A 20,494-nucleotide genomic window follows, 5' to 3' on the forward strand; every position below is an offset into this window, starting at 1 on the left:
CACTTTGCTGTACAGTAGAAGTTAATACAACATTGTAAATCAACTGTACTTCAATTTTAAAAAAAGGATTTATAATCCCTCTGTTTTGTACATTAAAAAGAAATAGGCTATGGAGCCACACTGTTTAGATTCCACTTTACCAGTTACTGCTTGATTTTGTACAGTTTTTCTTACTTTTCTGTGCCTCATCCTTATAATTGATAAAAATAAAGTACCTGCTTTGTGGGATTATTATGAGCATTAAATAATACATATAAAGTACTTAGAACAGTGCCTGGAACTTAAGAGTGTTCACTAACCATTAGCTATTATTGAAGAGTGATTAATGCATGAAATAATGTAAGGGAACTAAAGTCATAGAGAAAAAGGAACTTCAGTTGAAGACAGTGGTAGTGCTCAGAGAACTATGTCTGGAGAAAAGTGGTACAAAATTTTGAAGCCCATGGTTTGACACCAACCTGCTTTTTCATTTTTTTTCCCCTAAGCTCCTCTTGCCAATATAGCAGTCATGCAGGGCTATGTGTTATCCTCTGAGTGTACCTGATACTCTCTTAATACTTTACCTTTACTCCAGCTCTTCTTTCTACCTCAGATGCTTTTTCTTTCACGACTTCTATGTCTATCTTAAATTCTTTCTTTATAGGGACGTTTTCAAAGTTGCCGAAGTTGAAATTAATTGTCCTTATTTGTTTATTAGATAGCATGGTATAAGTGAAAGATTTGAGTTCTGATTTGGGCTCTGCAGTGTGACCTTACCCAAATTTGCAACTCTATGCATCTCAGGTTCTTTCTTTGAATGACAGGGATAATATTTACTTAACAAGATTGTTGTTAAATAAGTTGATATAAGCAGGATGCCTGGCAGTGTATGTATTAAAGCCTTAGAATACCATCAGAAGCAAATCTAGGGTAAAGTCATTTAATATGATCTCAATATGAGGTCATGAACCATGTTTATTTCTGTTTGTATCCCTGGCACCCAGCATAGTACCTGGCTTAGAGCAGCTTTTGTTTGAATTGAGAGTTTAAGGTCAGAACTATTAGTTGGCAGAGGTGGCTAGAATCCAGTTCTGCTAATGCCAAATCTAACTGACAGGGAAGATGTTATGCAGATTTATGATATTTATTTTGAGAAACAGCATTTTTAAAATTGTTTTTTAAACTTGTTTTATACTGTTCCTATGATGTTAACCATTACAGTGGAGAAAAGATTTCTGATTTCAGATCCTGTGAAAGCTCACATTTTCCTGCAAGTTATTGCTCTGGAGGTTTTTGAACTGAATGTGGGGAATAGTTTTAATTTATGAGATTCTCCTCCTCCTTTTCCTCCCATCATCTAATGCATATAGGCTTTTGGAATGTGTATGTCATTCAGTCATATCCTACTTTTTTGTGACCCCATGAACTGTAGCCTGACAGGCTCCTCTGTCCATGGAATTCTGTAGGCAAGAATACTGGAGTGGGTTGCCATTTCCTACTCCAGGGGATCTTCCTGCATCTCTTGCATTGCAGGTGGATTCTTGACCACCGAGCTACCTGAGAAACCCACACATTTTAAAAAGTGTAAAGTTATCAACCACAGTGTCATATCACTATGGCAGTATGTACTAGGAAAAACTTCAAAAGATGAAAACCAGACATAATGACATTGTAGAGCTGAAAGGCCCTCACAAACCTAACTCGGTTCACTTTTCTTATAAGTTAGGAAATTGAAAGTTGTCGTGTTCCTCTCCGCCCCCCCATCTGCCCACCACTGCCTAAGAATACGTAAATGAAATTGGAGTAGGAGTTTAATATTTTCACATATATTGCTTTAGATACTAGAAAAATAGAAATGAAACATTCTCTTATTTAAAGATAATTCTTCCTATCTTTGTGCTGTTTACTGGTACTGTTTATTCTTTTTTAGATATGAATATACAAATTATGGTAATCTCATCATGTGAACTAAATTTAACATCCAGTCATATGTTCAATAAGAAATTTAACTAAAATGACATGCACTGAACCAATGTAAACTGCAAGGCAGAGCATAAAAAACTAAACTATTGAATCTAGCCTGAGTCAACTATTACCCGGTTTTTCTATCAACACTCAGTTGTTATGTCTGTACTTCTGTGATAGAATGTGAAAAAAGTTTAAAGCACATCAGGAAAAGACTATTATTATTTAATTCTAGCAGAATAGTTTGAGAACCACTTGTGCAGAGATTTTTTTTCACCATTACCCCTTTATTTCCTGAGGTTTTTTTTTTTACATTTTTGCTCAGTTTGATTAATGTTTATGAACACCTTTATTTGTATGCCTCTGTTTGATACTGGATTTTCTAAGATGCAATATAGAACATGCAAAAAGCTGTATTTTTTCTTTTTTTCCTTTTAGGGTTTAGAGTTACTCTAGGATTAGATAGATAATTAACTTGTTGATAGTACTTCTGTGAATATATTGTATGGAGAGTCCGTTAAGCAGTGTAGTTTGTGGATCTGAAAAATTTTTGTCTGTGTGTATACATAAGGGAAGTGAATATGTTGCAGACATATTCAGAGTATTCTAATTTTCAAATGATATCTCTCAAATTAATTTGGTCATTTCAGTTGTTTATTTTTTATTTTTTTTCAGTTCATATTTTTATGTGAAAAATTGTTGTAAACCTGATGGTTTGCTTTTCAGTAGATACTATTTGAAAATCAGTCCAGTGAGGTTGTATACCAAGCTAGTAATAGGCATTCCACTTCATTTATCTCATTTAATCCTCACAACAACCTCTTTTTACAGAAGAGAAAAAATTTAGCCTCAGGTTAAAAACCTGATTACTTGTGGAAAAACAGGACCTTAAATTTCAAATCCATCATGTTTTCCAAACATGTATTCATAAGTTAGGGACAACCTGTGGAGGATCTTGTGGCTTAAAATGGAAAATGTTAGCTATACAAATGGTAGTGATAATTTATTGCATGTGAATATTTCTGATAGTTGGGCATATCTTTTCATACAGGAGAGTGAGTATTAGACTGAGCATTGAACTGCAATCAGTTTCTAACCCAGTTCACAGAAAGGTTGGTATTATACATTTTGAAATAAATATTTTTCTTTTTCTGAAATATGATAATTTTGTACATTATAGTTTTCATTCTTTAAGAATGTGAGATCTTTTGTTAATATCATCTTGCTTTTTAATTTTGGGCCATTTTATAACTTGCAGATTTGGAGTGGTAAAATCTTAAGACAACAACTGAGAGATATCATACCATATATTTCTAAAGCCTGCAAGAATTGGAGATTGGGAAAACAGTCTCCTTAGGTTTTCCCCGTTGAAGATTTTTTGGCTGCATCACATAACTTGAGGGATCTTAGTTACCAGATCAGGGATCAAACCCATATCCCATCTGTGGAAGCTTGGAGTCCTAACTGCTTGGGAATTACCTCATTGCACTTTTTAAAGTTACCCATATATATATAGCTATCCTGTAGAATTGGCATTTCATATAAATGTGAGTATAGAATGAATTGAAACACTGCAGGGAGATATTCTTGAATCTTTTTGCCTTTTGACAATAGTTGTTAAGAGCATCACTCTTATCTGATTTAAAAGTGTGAATCATTAACAGAGATGTGATTATAGAAAGGAGGCTGAAGAAATACATCTGTTTTCTCTGTGTTATAGTTTTCTCTTAACATATTCAAGGATCTAATAGTATTAGTAACAGCTTCAGTTTTTTTTGTAGCGTCTTGGGTGGGTTTAAAAAATATTTAAATAAAGCTGCTTTAAGAACAGGGCCTTCTGAGACAGAGCAAATACCTAGATTGCTAATTTTCCAGGGTGAGAAAGTGAGAGTGAAAGTTACTCAGTCGTGTCCGACTCTTTGAGTCCCCATAGACTGACCCCATGGATTATTACAGTCCATGGAATTCTCCAGGCCAGAATACTGGAGTGGGTAGCCTTTCCCTTTTCCAGAGGATCTTCCCAACCCAGGGATTGAACCCAGGTCTCCTGCATTGCAGGTGGATTCTTTACCAGTTGAGCCACAAATTTTCCGGGAAAGAGATTATATAATCTTATATTTATTCCTTATGCCTGCTGTACCTCTTTATTTTCTAGTTCTACTCATAAGTGGTTTAGATTTTTCTAGGACCTTAGCGGTTCCTCAGTAGCCACAAGTAGATTTTATTTCAAGGCAGGAACTTATTCTTAACCTGAGTGCTTATGCTTTATTAGTGCTCTGACATCTTGCTAGTCCTATTTTCCTTCTGCCAGTGTTTTCTGAAGTACAGTACTTTTCTGTCAGCTTTAGATGCTGTGATGATCTGCCATATAGTAAATTTAACTACCTGAAAAGTGGTCTTTGTGAAAGGTATTCACTTCATTTGAAACTTGAAAACAGATGGGGGTTCCACATCAGTGGCCACCTGGAGTGGTAGAGAATAGGCTTTTAGGAAGAAACCCTGGCAACCTGTCACCTGATACCCCTGTCCTCTGCCTGAGAAACAAATGCTCCTTTCTTATCTAGGGTAAATGACTGTCATTTCTGCTGATGTATTTGCCATTTTGGAAATACCAGACAATTAACTTGAGGGAAACTGAAAATATACTTGAATGTGACATCAGTGGTAAAGAATATTTTTGTCATATTATCTTAGTGGAGCAAGAGGTAGGTCTGAACTTTCCTAAGCCTCTGATAGAATGATATTCTTCAACTTTCAGCTCCTAGCATTTAATTAACTTTTATAGACCCCATCCCTTCTCACCTTGCACCCCATGTGGCTCTCAAGGAGCAGAGTATCCACCCCTGTTTAAGATGCTAAAATCTCCAGAGGCATTAAAAACCTAGCAGCACCAGAAAACAGAGCCATCTGAACTATAACAGAGATACATTGATGCTATTATGATTTCACTTCCATGGAGGAAGAAATTACTCTGAAAGCCAGATCTACTGAAAACATTAAAAATAACAATCTTTCTTTTAGGATTTAGTTATCCGTCTGACTGATGATGCAGATCCATTTTTTCTGTATAACCTTGTTATTTCAGAGGAAGATTTTCAGAGGTAACTAAATTTATTTTCCTGATCTTATATTTAATCTCGGAATAAGTAAGTTTTTAACTTTTGTGTATGTATCAGTGCTATTCCTTTGAAACACCTACCCATTAGGAACAATTAAGTATTTGGGGATCACTGGACTATTTATACTGTAATTTTTCAGGCTGTTTTTGAAAATACATATTTCATAGATTATTAGCATTCTGTTTAAAACAGCTCAGAAATTTGGAGCTTTATCTAGATTTATTGACCTTTTCCCTCCCATTGAATAAGCTCTATAAAAATCAAAGTTTTCTAGCTTAGTTCTTGACTATGATGGGTGTTCAGTAAATAAAAAAATAATCTTTCAGGATGTTGTTTATAATTACATACAGTAATTAAAATTCTAAAAAAAAATTTCTTTTCTTGTCTTCTGTAATAGTTTAAAATTCCAGCAAGGTCTTCTGGTAGACTTCTTAGCTTTCCCACAAAAATTCATAGATCTTCTTCAGCAGTGTACTCAAGAATATGCTAAAGAAATTCCAAGGTAAGTCTCAGGAGAGCACTATTATCATTAAACTTCTCTCAAGACAGACTCTTCTTTATAAGACAAGTTGATGGCAAAATAGTCTATGTATTTTGAGTGTCCGTGTCTCTTTTCAAAGCTGTGCTAAGAGCTTCATAAATCTCAAATTTATAAAATCAGAAATATTTACCCTGTAATTTTCATATCTTGACAAAGCCATTAAAGTTACCTGAAATATTTAATAGCATCAAGTATGTGTTTTTTCCTGAGGTTATATTCTATTTATAGTTATTATAAAATATTGGCCATATTCCCTGTGTTGTACAATATATCCTAGTTGCTTATTTATTTTATACATAGCAGTTTGTACCTGTTAATCCTCAATCCCTGAATTGCCTCCTCCTTCCCTCTGCCTGCTGGTAAGCACTAGTTCTCTAGCTCTGTTTCTTTTTGTTATATTTACTAGTTTGTTGTATTTTTTAGATTTCTCATATAAGCGATATGCAGTATTTGTCTTTGCTGACTTATTTCACTTTAACATAATACCCTCTAGGTCTATCCATGTTGTTGTAAATGGCAAAATTTCATTCTTTTTTTAATAGCTGAGTAGTATTCTGCTGTGTATGTATATATATATATATATACATATATATATATATGCACGCACACACATATCAAGAATATGTGTATACCACATCTTCTTGATTCATTCATCTGTTGATGGACACTTGGGTTGCCTTCATATCTTCAGTTCAGTTCAGTCGCTCAGTTGTTTCTGACTCTTGGCAACCCCATGGACTGCAGCACGCCAGGCCTCCCTGTCCATCACCAACTCCTGGAGTTTACCTAAACTCGTGTCCATTGAGTCAGTGATGCCATCCAACCATCTCATCCTCTGTTGTCCCCTTCTCCTCCCGCCTTCAATCTTTCCCAGCATCAGGGTCTTTTCCAATGAGTCAGTTCTTCGCATTAGATGGCCAAAGTATTGGAATTTCAGCTTCAGCATCTGTCCTTCCAGTGAATATTCAGGACTGATTTCCTTTAGGATGGACTGATTGGATCTCCTTGCTGTCCAAGGGGCTCTCAGGAGTCTTCTTCAACACCACAGTTCAAAAGCATCAATTCTTCATCGCTCAGCTTTCTTTATAGTCCAACTCTCACATCCGTAAATGACTACTGGAAAAACCATAGCTTTGACTAGACGGACCTTTGTTGGCAAAGTGTCTCTGCTTTTTAATTTGCTGTCTAGGTTGGTCATAACTTTTCTTTCAAGGAGCAAGTGTCTTTTAATTTCATGGCTGCAGTCACCATCTGCAGTGATTTTGGAGCCCCCCAAAATAAAGTCTGTCATTGTTTCCATTGTTTCCCTGTCTATTTGCCATGAAGTGATGGGACTGGATGCCATGATCTTAGTTTTATGATTGTTGAGTTTTAAGCCAAGCTTCATAATACTGCTATGAATATTGGGGTTTATGTATCTTTTTGAATTAGTGTTTTTATTTCAAATATGAACCCAGGAATGGAATTGCTAGGTCATATGACAGTTCTATTTTTAGTTTTTTGAGAAACCTCCCTACTGTTTTCACAGTCCAACGGTGTTGGAAAGTTCCCTTTTCTCCACATGCTTGTCAACATTCGATATTTGTTTTCTTTTTGATGATAGCCATTCTGACAGATGTAATATCTCATTGTGGTTTTGATTTGCATTTCCCTGATGATTAGCCATGTTGAGTGTCTTTTCATGTACCTGTTGGCTATCAGTATGTCTTTGAAAAATGTCTTTTCAGGTCTTCTGCCCATTGAGTTGTGTAAGCTGTTTGTACAGTTTGGATATTAAACCCTTATTGGTCATATCATTTGCAAGTATCTTCTCCTATTCAGTAGATTGTCTCTTTGTTTTGTTGGTGTTTTCCTTTGCTGTGCAAAAGCTTTTTAAGTCTAATTAGGTCCCATTTGTTTATTTTTGCTTTTATTTACTTCTGTTTTAGGAGACAAATTAAAAAAAAAAATTGCTACAATTTATGTTAGAGAGTGTTCCACCTATGTTCTCTTCTAGGAGTTTTATGATTTCTGGTGTTAACCTTTTGGTCTTCAATCCATTGTGAGTTTATTTTTTTAAAAGCTCTATTTATTTATATTTGGCTGTGCTGGGTCTTTGTTGCTGCACTTTCTCTAGTTGTGGTGTGTGAGCTTCTCATGGAGGTGGCTTCTTTTGTTGAGCATGGGCTCTAAGGCACAGTCTTCAGTAGTTGTAGCATGTGAGCTCTAGAGCGCAGAATCAGTAGTTGTGGTGCAGGGCCTTAGTTGCCCACAGCATGTGCAGTCTTCCCAGAGCAGAGATTGAACCCATGTCCCCTGCATTGGCAGGCAGATTCTTAACCATTGGTGTGTGTGTGTTAGTCGCTCAGTCATGTCTGACTTTTTGTGACCCCACGTACTGTAGCCCGCCAGGCTTCTCTGTCCATGGTATTCTCCAGGCAAGAATACTGGAGTGGATTGCCATTCCCTCCTCCAGAGGAACTTCCCAACCCAGGGATTGAACCCTGGTCTCCTGCATCACAGGCAAATTCTTTACCGTTTGAGCTACAGGGACCACTGGGGAAATCCGAGTCTTATTTTTGTGTAGGATATTAGAGAATGTTCTATATTGTTCTTTTACATGAGGCTGTCCAGTTTTCCAGCATGACTTACTGAAGAGACTGTCTTTCCCTGCTGTGTATTCTTGCCTTCTCTGTGGTGGGTTAGTTAATTGTAAGTGTGTGGGTTTATTTTTGGGCTTGGTTCTGTTCCATTGATCTATGCGTCTGTTTTTGTGCCAGTCTGCCAAACCAGACTGTTTTGACTTCATAGCTTTTAGTAAGGTCTGAAGATAGGAAGCATGATTCGTCTAAGTAGTCTGTTCTTCTTTCTCAAGATTGTTTTGCCTATTTGAGGTCTTTTGTGTTTCCATGCTTCTGCTGGTGCTAAGGCGCTTCAGTCGTGTCCGACCCTGTGCGACCCCATAGACGGCAGCCCACCAGGCTCCTCTGTCCCTGGGATTCTCCAGGCAGGAACACTGGATTGGGTTGCCATTTCCTTCTCCAATGCATGCATGCATGCTAAGTCGCTTCAGTCCTGTCTGACTCTCTGTGACCCCATAGAGGCAGCCCACCAGGCTCCTCTGTCCACAGGATTCTCTAGGCAAGAATACTGGAGTGGGTTGCCGTTGCCTTCTCCATACAAATTTAAAATTTTTTTGGTCTAGTTTTGTGAAAAATGCCCTTGGAGAATGGATGGGGGTTGCACTGAATCTGTCAGTTGCCTTGGGTAGCATGGTCATTTTAACAATATTAATTCTTTCAATCCGTTTCACTATTTACACTAATTAATCCATGGTGTATCTTTCCATCTCTATTGTCTTTGATTTCTTTCATCAGTGTCTTGTGTTACAGTTTGCTAATTACAGGTCTACCTTGTTCTTTTGGTAGGTTTATTCCTAGAAATTTTATTCTTTTTGGTGCAGTTGTAAGTGGAATTGTTTCCATAGTTTCTCTTTTTGATAGTTTGTTGTTTGTGTTCACGTGTATGTTTTTCTGATGAATTCGGACAAAGGGAAGAAATAAAATTTTGGGTACAAGTGTATCCATATTTGTTTAGTGCTAACATCTGATCCTTTCTTTGTAAAGCTCTCCAACCTTTTATCTATAAGTTTCATCAGTTGGTGATTCTTGTTTCAATGAATTATTTCATTAGTAAGTACAAAATGATGCTTTTCCTATTCCATCTTTCTTTCTATACTTATTAGGTATAATTCTTCTATGAAAAATAACTTCATCAGTAAGAGCTATTTGATTACTCTGAAAATTCATACAGAAAGGGATAAATGCTCAGTTCTTATTTTTAAATTGTCAGTTTTCAGAGTAAGGATTGTTACTCTAGTTAGTTTTGTGGTTTCAATTTGATTTGTTTTTGTTTTTAGCCTTTTGCTTTCTCTCCTTTTCTGTTTCTCATTATGAACTCATGGACATTTATATATTCACTGTTTTCAATCAGTAGATAAGTATCCATTTTGCTATTTACACTAATCCATTTTTACTGTTGGGAGTCTTTTCATGTTGGCCCCTATGATTCCAGCATGCTCCCTTTTCTGATCCTTTCAATCATTCATAATCCACTGGGGCTCATGATTCAATGGGAGGGTTGTCACTGTCTCATAAATGTGTTATGTGACACTTTCTCTTCAAAGGTTTTTGCTGCAGTTAGTTTCTACAGAAGCTATTTTGGATAACTCACCTGCTTTTTTAAATGTGGTAGAGACAAATCCTTTTAAGCATCTGACACACCTCTCACTAAAACTTTTACCTGGAAATGATGTGGAAATAAAGAAATTTCTAGCAGACTGTTTGAAATGTAGCAAGGTAAGATTTAAATTTAAATTATTTTTTAAAAATAAGCTCCAAAGCTCTCTGGTAATCCACTGAAAAGCTATATTGCTACTAGATTTTATTTTCTGAATAAAGTCTTAGGTATCCAGGAAATTCTTATAACACACACTGACTTTATTTTATTGTTTTAGGCATGGTACTAGAAGATAGAACACACCAGGAATTCAGAAACTTAGGTCCCAGGGTTTTTACTAATCTTCTGTGACGTTGAGCAGGTCACTTAAACTCGTGGTGTCTTGGTTTCATTAGCTCGTGGATATGTACGGAAATATTTACCCTCTGAGCTATCTTAAATGAGATAAAATATATGAAAGTATCTTGAAGATTACAAAGTGCTGTATAACTATATAAAATATATGCTCAAGGAAACAACTTTGGGATGCCTCTTAAGAGTTTTCAGAAAGTCAAGTACTATGAATCAGTGCATGTCTGGATTTAAGGTCAGGCAAATCCAGGGGTCTTGCCAGTGCAGATTCTAACTCTGAAGGTCTGAGGTGGAGCCTGAGATTCTCTCTTTCTAACAAACCCCCAGGCTGGTGCTGATGCTATATACTTCATTGCATTTTGTGTAGCACAGCTACAGATGATTCAATTGCAAGCTGCATAATTTTATTATTTTTATAAATAGGAAGAAAAATTATCATTAACGCAATCACTGGATGATGTTACCAGGCAACTGAATTTCACACAAAAGGTAATTCAAGTTTCATTTTTTCTTTGTAAGTCATCCAAACATGGGCTCTGAGTTGTTTCTTAAATCAAGTCTAGGCTTTTGTATATTTTTATTTTCAAAGCATGCCTCTGTTGAATTCATCCTCCTTTTTGTCACCCTTCCCCTACTGGTTAATTGTCTTAATCTGTGCTTTTTCTTCTTCTGTCTAAACATTTCTGTTATCCCCAATATATGACACATTCTGTCCAAGTCTTCATTAAATAATGTATGGTATTTGTCACATAGTAGCTCTGCTCCTCTTTTTTTCACCTATTTCCTCTTGTCTGAATGGCATTTCAGTTCCTGTCTTCTAAATCTTTCCTTCCTTCTGTTTAGAATTAATTCTTCTGATAGATTAACCATCATTTCAATAATAACTTCTTGAAATTGAGGATAAGAGTATCTGATAAGCTGCATGGCTTCAGGTAGAAAATTTTCCTGCACCATATGGCCCATCTTGGGAACCTGTGTTACTGGTTTTTAGGTGTATAAGTAAACTACAGTTGACCTTTGAACAACGCAGGGGTTAGGGACATCTGCCCTTTGCACAGTTGAAAATCCTTGTATAAGTCTGTAGTCAGTCCTCCATACCTGTGCCTCCAAATCCTCAGATTCAGCCAACCATGGATTGTGTAGTACTGTAGTACATATTTATTGAAAAAATACTGAGTATAAATGTATCTATACATTTCAAACCTGTGTGTTGTTTAAGGGTCATCTGTACTACTTATGACTGACTTGCTCTACCCTGGGTTGCTTTATTTCTTAATGCCAGAGGAGAGGATTGAGTGGTGAAGAGCCAGATTTAACTAAAAGGTTAGTGATAGTTACACTGTGAGCCATGTTAACTCTAAAATTGCTTTTATTCTAATCTTAATTTCTCTAAATACAAAGAAATCTGTGTAAGAAAAGACTTTGAATGTAAAAAAAGATGTGATTTCATTTTCTTCTATATCTTTTGCAAATATTATCATGTTCCAATCTAATAACATATTCAAGATTTTAATATTTTGTGCTAAACTCTACTATAGACATTATCAGAAAAGATCCAAGAATTAGATAAGTTACGGAATGAATGGGAGTCGCACACAACAACATTGTCAAATAAACATTCTCAGGAACTGACGAATGAGAAGGAAAAAGCTTTGCAGGTATGAATATTAAAAAATGGAAAAATATTTTGTTATTGTCGTTAGTCATTTTGTTAATAATTTTCAAACAGTACAAAAGTATGTATAAATTGTCTCTCCTTAAAAATCTTAACTACCCAGAGGTAACTTCTAAACATTCTAATGTTTGTTTTCCCAGATTTTTCTCTCTATATATAAATAATATATAATTTATAAAGTTGTTTATATTTATAAATTTAGAAATATGTAAATTGGGAGATATGTACAGACATACCTGAGTTTTGGTTTTGTTCCAAGCTAATGGGGTTCCCACCACTTCATGGCAAATAGAAGGGGAAAAAGTGGAAACAGTGTCAGATATCATTTTCTTGGGCTCCAAAATAACTGTAGATGGTAACTGCAGCCATGAAATTAAAAGACACTTGCTCCTTGAAAGAAAAGCTGTGACAAACCTAGACAGTGTATTAAAAAGCAGAGACATCACTTTGCAGACAAAGGTCCGTATAGTCAAAAGTGAAAGTGAAAGTTACCCAGTCATGTCCAGCTCTTTGCGACCCCATGGACTATATATAATACAGTCCATGAAATTCTCCAGGCCAGAATACTGGAGTGGGTAGCCGTTCCCTTTTCCAAGGGATCTTCCCAACCTGGGGTTCGAACACAGGTCTCCCATGTTGCAGGCAGATTCTTTACCAGCTGAGCCAAGATGGAAGCCCAAGAATACTGGAGTGGGGTAGCCTATCCCTTCTCCAGGGGATCTTCCTGACCCAGGAATTGAACCGGGGTCTCCTGCATTGCAGGCAGATTCTTTACCAGGGAAGCCCATGTATGTGAGAGTTTAGCCATAAAGAAGGCTAAGCACCGAAGAATTTTCGCTTTTGAACTGTGGTGCTGGAGAGGACTCTTGAGAGTCCCTTGGACAGCAGGGAGATCAAACTAGTCAATCCTAAAGGAAATGAACAATGAATATTCATTGGAAAGACTGGTGCTGAAGCTCCAATACTTTGGCCATCTGAAGTGAAGAGCCAACTCATTGGAAAAGACCCTGAACCTGGGAAAGATTGAGGGCAGGAGGAGGAGGGGGCAGCAGAGGATGAGATGGTTGGATGCCATCACTGACTCAATGGAGATAAGTTTGAGCAAACTCAGGGAGATAGTGAAGGACAGGAAAACCTGGCTTGCTGCAGTTTATGGGGTCGCAGGTTCAAGTCGACTTAGCTACTGAACAGCAACAATGAGGTCTGCTGGATACAGTGATGGTAATTTTTTTTCTCCTCACAGTATCATAGATACCATTTTTTATCAGTTTGGAAATGGCTCAGTAATACTCATTATTTGGATATAAGAGAAAATTATTTAAGTACTACCTAACTGGTGGAGATTGAAATGCTTTAAATTTTGGTTATTCCAAATAGTAATGCAGTGAACATTTTTATTCCTAGAAGTGAGATTACAATACATCCATATAAAATATTAATGGCTATTGCAAATTTGCCACCCAAAAAGGTTGTACCAAATAGAACCCCAAAGATAGTGTATGACCATACTTCCACATATTCCTGATGCTGTCAGCCTTCTCAGTATCTGCTACCTCATAGGTGTTGTAGTAGTGTTAGTTTTAATTTATATTTCCTAGATTTCTTTAGTGAAGATAAGTATCTTTTAATATGACTTTATCCCCTTGTATTTCTTTTGTGGATTATATTTTATATCTTTTGCTTTTTCTGTGTGACTTTTTTTACTGCTTTGTAGTGTGGATTTATTTTATACCTTTTATATCATTAATTTCTTTAATGGTAAATTGTTATTTAATATTAAATTTTATTTTTATTTTTATGCACTTTACTAAATGTTTGCTTTTAAGGGTACAACTTGATAACAGTTTATGTGTACTTTTCACCCAAATTAACATTCAGAAAATTGTGTCACCCCTCTTGGGTCCCTTGTGTGCCTTCCCAATCCATTTTACTCTCACAGAAGGCTTATCATTTTGGTTATCATTGATTAGTTTTGCCTGTTCTTTAACTTTAGGTAAATGGGCACATGCTGTATGTCCTAATTTGTGTGTGGCTTACTTTACTCAGTAACATAGTGTCTCTGAGATTCAGTTATGTTCTTGTGTTGTTTCCTTTTGTTGTTGTGTAGGACTCTATTCTAAGAATATGCCATAATTTATCTATTTTCCTCTTGGTAGACATTTGAATTGTTTCTGACATCCTGCTATTATTAATTAAACTGTTACGAACTTTCTTGTAGTGTCTTTGTGAACACATTACTCATTTTACTTGGGAATATACAATATTTAGGACTAGAATGGCTAGGTTCTCGTGTAGGCGTATGTTTAGCTTTAGTAGAAACTCACAGTTTTCCAAAGTGGATATTCAGGTCACACTCCCATTCAGTGGGTGTATAGTGGCACCTCATAATACTGAACATTTTTTTGTATGTATATTGACCTCTTGGATATTTTCTTGTGAAGTGCCTACTCATGTCTTTAGCCCATTTTTAAAAAAATTTATTTATTAATTTTTGGCTGTGCTGGGTTATCATTGCTCTGTGCTGGCTTTCTTTAGCTGCGGCGAGCGGGGGCTACTCTAGTTGCAGTGCCAGTCTTCTCACTGTGGTTGGTGGCATCTCTTGTTGCGGGGCATGGGCTCTAGGGTGTGCGGGCTCTAGGGTTGGAGCCTGTGGGCTCTGGAGTGGAGACTCAATAGTTGTGGTTCATGTGCTTAGTTGCCCTGTGGCATGTGCAGTCTTCCAATACTAGTGATCGTACCCGTGTCCTCTGCATTGGCAGGTGGATTCTTAACCACTGGACCACCAGGGAAGTACTTTAGCCCATTTTGAATTGGGCAGTTAATGGTTTTGTTATTGATTTGTATGAGTTCTTTGTATATTCCGAACATGAATCCTTTGTCAGATATATGCATTGTGAATATTTTTTGTCTGTGGCTTGCCTTTTCATTTCTGGTGTAAAGTAAGGATATTATGTGCTTAGTTGCTCAGTCATGTCTGATTCTTTGTGACCCTGTGGACTGTAGCCCACCAGGCTCCTCTGTCCATGGGGATTCTCCAGGAAAGAATACTGGAATGGGTTGCCATGCCCTCCTTCAGGCTCCACTTGAGATATATAGCAGTCAAATCAAGACATTATTTGAGATTAGTCAGCATTATACCACGGGGAGACAGCTGACATATTCAAAATATTCAAATCAAGTGTTGAAAATCATTTGCATCAGCTTGGTTATGTTAATCACTTTGTTTGCTTTAAGTGAAAAAAAACCTTTTTGACCATATTTCCACATGCAATTCCCTACTTAAGCATAATGAGAAAGTTCTTTTTAAAGCCAGTTGTGACAGGTAGTGGAAAGTGGGTACTGAATGGAAGAGATCTTCAGTTAAGTTCAGTCGCTCAGTTGTGTCCGACTCTTTGCAACACCATGAATCGCAGCATGCCAGTCCTCCCTGTCCATCAGAAACTCCGGGAGTCTACCCAAACCCATGTCCGTTGAGTCGGTGATGCCATCCAGCCATCTCATCCTCTGTCGTCCCCTTCTCCTCCTGCCCCCAATCCTTCCCAGCATTAGGGTCTTTTCCAATGAGTCAACTCTTTGCATGAGGTGGCCAAAGTGTTGGAGTTTCAGCTTCAACATCACTTCTTCCAACGAACACCCAGGACTGATCTCCTTCAGGATGGATTGGTTGGATCTTCTTGCAATCCAAGGGACTCTCAAGAGTCTTCTCCAACACCACAGTTCAAAAGCATCAATTCTTCGGCGCTCAGCTTTCTTCACATTCCAACTCTCCCATCCATACATGACTACTGGAAAAACCATAGCCTTGACTAGACGGACCTTTGTTGGCAAAGTGATGTCTCTGCTTTTAAATATGCTATCTAGGTTGGTCATAACCTTCCTTCCAAGGAGTAAGCGTCTTTTAATTTCATGGCTGCAATCACCATCAGCAGTGATTTTGGAGCCCCTTGAAAGAAAAGCTGTGACAAAATAAAAAAAAATAAAGTCTGACACTGTTTCCACTGTTTCCCCATCTATTTCCCATGAAGTGATGGGACCAGATGCCATGATCTTAGTTTTCTGAACGTTGAGCTTTAAGCCAACTTTTTCACTCTCCTCTTTCACTTTCATCAAGAGGCTCTTTAGTTCTTCTTCATTTTCTGCCATAAGGGTGGTGTCATCTGCATATCTGAGGTTATTGGTATTTCTCCCAGCAATCTTGATTCCAGCTTGTGTTTCTTCCAGCCCAGCGTTTCTCATGATGTACTCTGTATATAAGTTAAATAAACAGGGTGACAATATACAGCCTTGACGTACTCCTTTTCCTATTTGGAACCAGTCTGTCGTTCCATGTCCAGTTCTAACTGTTGCTTCCTGACCTGCATACAGGTTTCTCAAGAGACAGATCAGATGGTCTGGTATTCCCATTTCTCTAAGAATTTTCCACAGTTTATTGTGATCCACACAATCAAAGGCTTTGGCATAGTCAATAAAGCAGAAGTAGATGTTTTTCTGGAACTCTCTTGCTTTTTTGATGATCCATTGGATGTTAGCAATTTGATCTCTGGTTCCTCTGCCTTTTCTAAAACCAGCTTGAACATCTGGAAGTTCACGGTTCACGTATTGCTGAAGCCTGGCTTGGAGAATTTTGAGCATTACTTTACTAGAGTGTGAGATGAGTGCAAGTGTGTGGTAGTTTGAGCATTCTTTGGCATTGCCTTTCTTTGGGATTGGAATGAAAACTGACCTTTTCCAGTCCTGTGGCCACTGCTGAGTTTTCCAGATTTGCTGGCATATCGAGTGCAGCACTTTCACAGCATCATCTTTGAGAATTTGAAATAGCTCAACTGGAATTCCATCACCTCCACTAGCTTTGTTCGTACTGATGCTTTCTAAGGCCCACTTGACTTCACATTCCAGGATGTCTGGCTCTAGGTGAGTGATCACACCATCATGATTATCTGGGTCTTGAAGATCTTTTTTGTACAGTTCTTCTGTGTATTCTTGCCACCTCTTCTTAATATCTTCTGCTTCTGTTAGGTCCATACCATTTCTGTCCTTTATCAAGACCATCTTTGCATGAAATGTTCCCTTGGTATCTGTAATTTTCTTGAAGAGATCTCTAGTCTTTCCTATTCTGTTGTTTTCCTCTATTTCTTTGCATTGATCGCTGAGGAAGGCTTTCTTATCTCTCCTTGCTATTCTTTGAAACTCTGCATTCAGATGGGAATATCTTTCCTTTTCTCCTTTGCTCTTCGCTTCTCTTCTTTCACAGCTATTTGTAAGGCCTCCTCAGACAGCCATTTTTCTTTTTCGCATTTCTTTTCCATGGGGATGGTCTTGATCCCTGTCTCCTGTACAATGTCACGAACCTCTGTCCATAGTTCATCAGGCACTCTGTCTGTCAGATCTAGTCCCTTAAATCTATTTGTCAATTCCACTGTATACTCATAAGGGATTTGATTTAGGTCCTACCTGAATGATCTAGTGGTTTTCCCTACTTTTCTTCAATTTAAGTCTGAATTTGGCCATGAGGAGTTCATGATCTGAGCCACAGTGTGCTCCCGGTCTTGTTTTTGCTGACTGTATAGAGCTTCTCCATCTTTGGCTGCAAAGAATATAATCATTCTGATTTTGGTGTTGACCATCTCATGATGTCCATGTAGAGATTCTTCTCTTGTGTTGTTGGAAGAGCGTGTTTGCTATTACCAGCGCATTCTCTTTTCAAAACTCTATTGACCTTTGCCCTGCTTCATTCTGTACTCCAAGGCCAAATTTGCCTGTTACGCCAGGTGTTTCCTGACTTCCTACTTTTGCATTCCAGTCCCCTGTAATGAAAAGGGCATCTTTTTTGGACGTTAGTTCTAATAGATCTTGTAGGTCTTTATAGAACCGTTCAAGTTCAGCTTCTTCAGCGTTACTGGTTGGGGCATAGACTTGGAATACCGTGATATTGAATGGTTTGAAACAAACCACCACCAACCACACTGAAGGCTGATCTTCATCCAAAGAAGGTGATGTTGTGAATATGATGGAAATGGAAGGGAGTTATCTGTCATGAGCTCCTTTCCGGAAACCACACTTGTTGGATTAATTCCACCAAGTACTGTTCTCAGTTAGACCAGCTGAAAGCAGCACTCAACAAAACTGTCCAGAATCAGTCAATGGAAAACGCATAATCTACCATCAGGATACCACAAGACTGCATGTTTCTTTGATGACCAGGCAAAAACTTGCAGTTTGGCTAGAAAGTTCTGACTCATTTGCAGTATTCACCAGGCCTTGTAACTTCAGATTTCCGTTTATTTTGGTCTTTATTTACTTTTAATTGGAGGATAATTGCTTTAAAGTGTTGCATTAGTTTCTACCAAACATCAACATGGTATTTTGGTCTTTATAAAATTATCTTAATGGAAGAAATTTTCCATTCCCTGGGAGATTGTAAAAGATACTTTGATCAGTTCTTTACTCAGAAAGATAAAAGGTTTTGGGAAGGTGAAATTATGAAGTTGCCTGAAAAATGGCAGAAGGTAGTGCAACACAACGGTGAATACATTGTTCTGTAACATTCTTGGTGAAAATGAAAAATGTGTCTTTTAATGTTACTTAAAAATCAAAGGAACTTTTTGGCCAACCTAGTAGTTTTGAAGTTGATTCTCTTAGATTTTTCAAATAGATAAAAAATGATAATTTGTTTCTTCTGAAGGTTTGTCTTTTTCCCTTCTACAGAAAGTGATAATGGTGGAATCCTTATCTTGATCTAGTCTTTTTAAAAAATTTTTATTTTATATTGGAGTATAGTTGATTTAATGTTACTGTTAGTTTCAGGTGTATAGCAAGGTGATTTCAGTTATGAAAAAAATGAAACCGTTCGTTGCTTAGTCACGTCCATCTCTTTGCGACCCCGTGGACTGTAGCCCACCGTGCTCCTCTGTCCATGGGTTTCCCAGGCAAGAATACTGGAGTGGGTTGCCATTCCCTTCTCCAGGGAATCCTCCCAACCCAGGGATCGAACCCTGGTCTCCTGTGTTGCAGGCAGATTCTTTACCATCTGAGCCACTAAGGGTTTCAGTTAGGCATTTATGTATATCCATTCTTTTTCAGAGTCTCTTCCCATATATGTTATTATAGAACATCAAGTACAAGTCTCTGAGCTATATAGTAGGTTCTTGTTTATTATCTGTTTATATGTAATAGTGTGTATCTGTTAATCCCAAACTCCTAATTTATTTCTCCTCCACCTTTCCTCCTTGGTAAGCATAAGTTTGTTTTCAAAGTCTCTTCTGTTTCTGTTTTGTAAGTTCATTTGTGTCATTTTTTTAGATTCTACATGTAAGTGATATATGATATTTATCTTTGCCTTATTTCATTTTGTATGATAATTTCTAGATTCATCCATATTGCTGCAAATGGCATTCATTCTTTTTAATGGTTAACTAAGATTCCGTTGTATATGTGTACCACATCTATATCCATTTCTCTGTGATGGACATTGAGGTTGCTTCCATGTCCTGGCTATTGTAAATAGTGTTACAGGGAATATTGGGGTACATGTATCTTTTCAAATTATGGTTTTCGCTGGATATATATCCAGGAGTGGGATTGCTGAGTCATATAGTAGTTCTCTATTTTTAGTTTTTTAAAAAAGCTCATACTGTTCTCCATAGTAGTTATACCAGTTTACATTCTTAGCAACAGTGTTCCCTTTTGTCCATATTCTCTCCAGCATTTATTGTGTGTAGACTTTTTGATGATGGCCATTCTTACTGGTGTGGTTGATACCTTATTATAGTTTTGATTAGCATTTCTCTAATAATTAGCAATGTTGAACATCTTTTCATGTGTTTTTTGGCCATCTGTTTGTCTTCTTTGAAGAAATGTCTACTTAGATCTTCTGTCATTTTTTTTATTTTTATTTTTTAATACGTTGAGCTGTATAAACTGTTTGTGTCATGTGGAGATAAATTCCTTAACAGTGCTTCATTTGCAAATATTTTCTCTCACATGGGTTGTTTTTTTCATTTTGTTTATGGTTTTCTTTGCTATGCAAAATGTATAACTGTTTAGTTTTTCCCAGCTCCACATTAAAGAGACTGTCTTTTTTTCTCTATTTGTATATTCTTGCCTATTTTGTTGTAGTTTAATTGACCATAGGTGCATGGGTATATTTTTGGGCTTTCTAAAAAATCTTGTTCCATTGATACATATTTCTGTTTTTGTGCCAGTACCATATGGTTTTGAAGACTGTAGCTTTTCTGTATAGTCTGAAGTCAGGAAGCCTAATTCCTCCAGCTCCATTTTTCTTTTTCAGGATTGCTTTGGCTACTCAGGGTCTTTTGTGTTTCCATACAAACTAAAAAAATTTTTGTTCTAGTTCTGTGAAAGATGCTATTGGTAATTTTATAGGTATTGTATTGAAAGTGTAGATTGCCTTGGCTAGTCATTTTTGACAGTATTGATTCTTCCAGTCCAAGAACATGGTATATCTTTTCATCTGTTTGTGTCATCTTTGATTCTTTCATCAGTATCTTATAGTTTTCAGAGTACAGATCTTTTTCCTCCTTATGTAGAATAATTATTTTTCTTGATAAGATAGCAAGTGAGATTGTTTTTTTATTTCTCTTTCTGATCTTTCATTGTTACTGTATAGAAATGCAAGAGATTTCTGTA

The 20,494-nt window shown here is 37.0% G+C and overlaps 1 protein-coding gene across 6 annotated transcripts in view; it reads left to right on the forward strand.

Annotated features, from left to right (window-relative positions):
• Positions 1 to 20,494, forward strand: part of SASS6 (SAS-6 centriolar assembly protein) — a 41,796-nt gene that overhangs the window by 2,098 nt on the left and 19,204 nt on the right. For 5 of the 6 annotated variants that reach the window (XM_081493215.1, XM_081493217.1, XM_081493220.1 and 2 more), the window contains exons 2-7: positions 2,996 to 3,056; positions 4,966 to 5,045; positions 5,461 to 5,565; positions 9,770 to 9,941; positions 10,597 to 10,662; positions 11,712 to 11,831. In XM_081493215.1, coding sequence (XP_081349341.1) covers positions 2,996 to 3,056; positions 4,966 to 5,045; positions 5,461 to 5,565; positions 9,770 to 9,941; positions 10,597 to 10,662; positions 11,712 to 11,831 — 604 coding nt within the window. The remainder of the gene's footprint in view (positions 1 to 2,995; positions 3,057 to 4,965; positions 5,046 to 5,460; positions 5,566 to 9,769; positions 9,942 to 10,596; positions 10,663 to 11,711; positions 11,832 to 20,494) is intronic. The other variant, XM_081493218.1, reaches the window with a different exon arrangement.

This window comes from Giraffa tippelskirchi, chromosome 5 (assembly GCF_054371585.1).
Source record: "Giraffa tippelskirchi isolate mGirTip1 chromosome 5, T2T-mGirTip1v1.2.pri, whole genome shotgun sequence".
Taxonomy (NCBI): domain Eukaryota; kingdom Metazoa; phylum Chordata; class Mammalia; order Artiodactyla; family Giraffidae; genus Giraffa; species Giraffa tippelskirchi.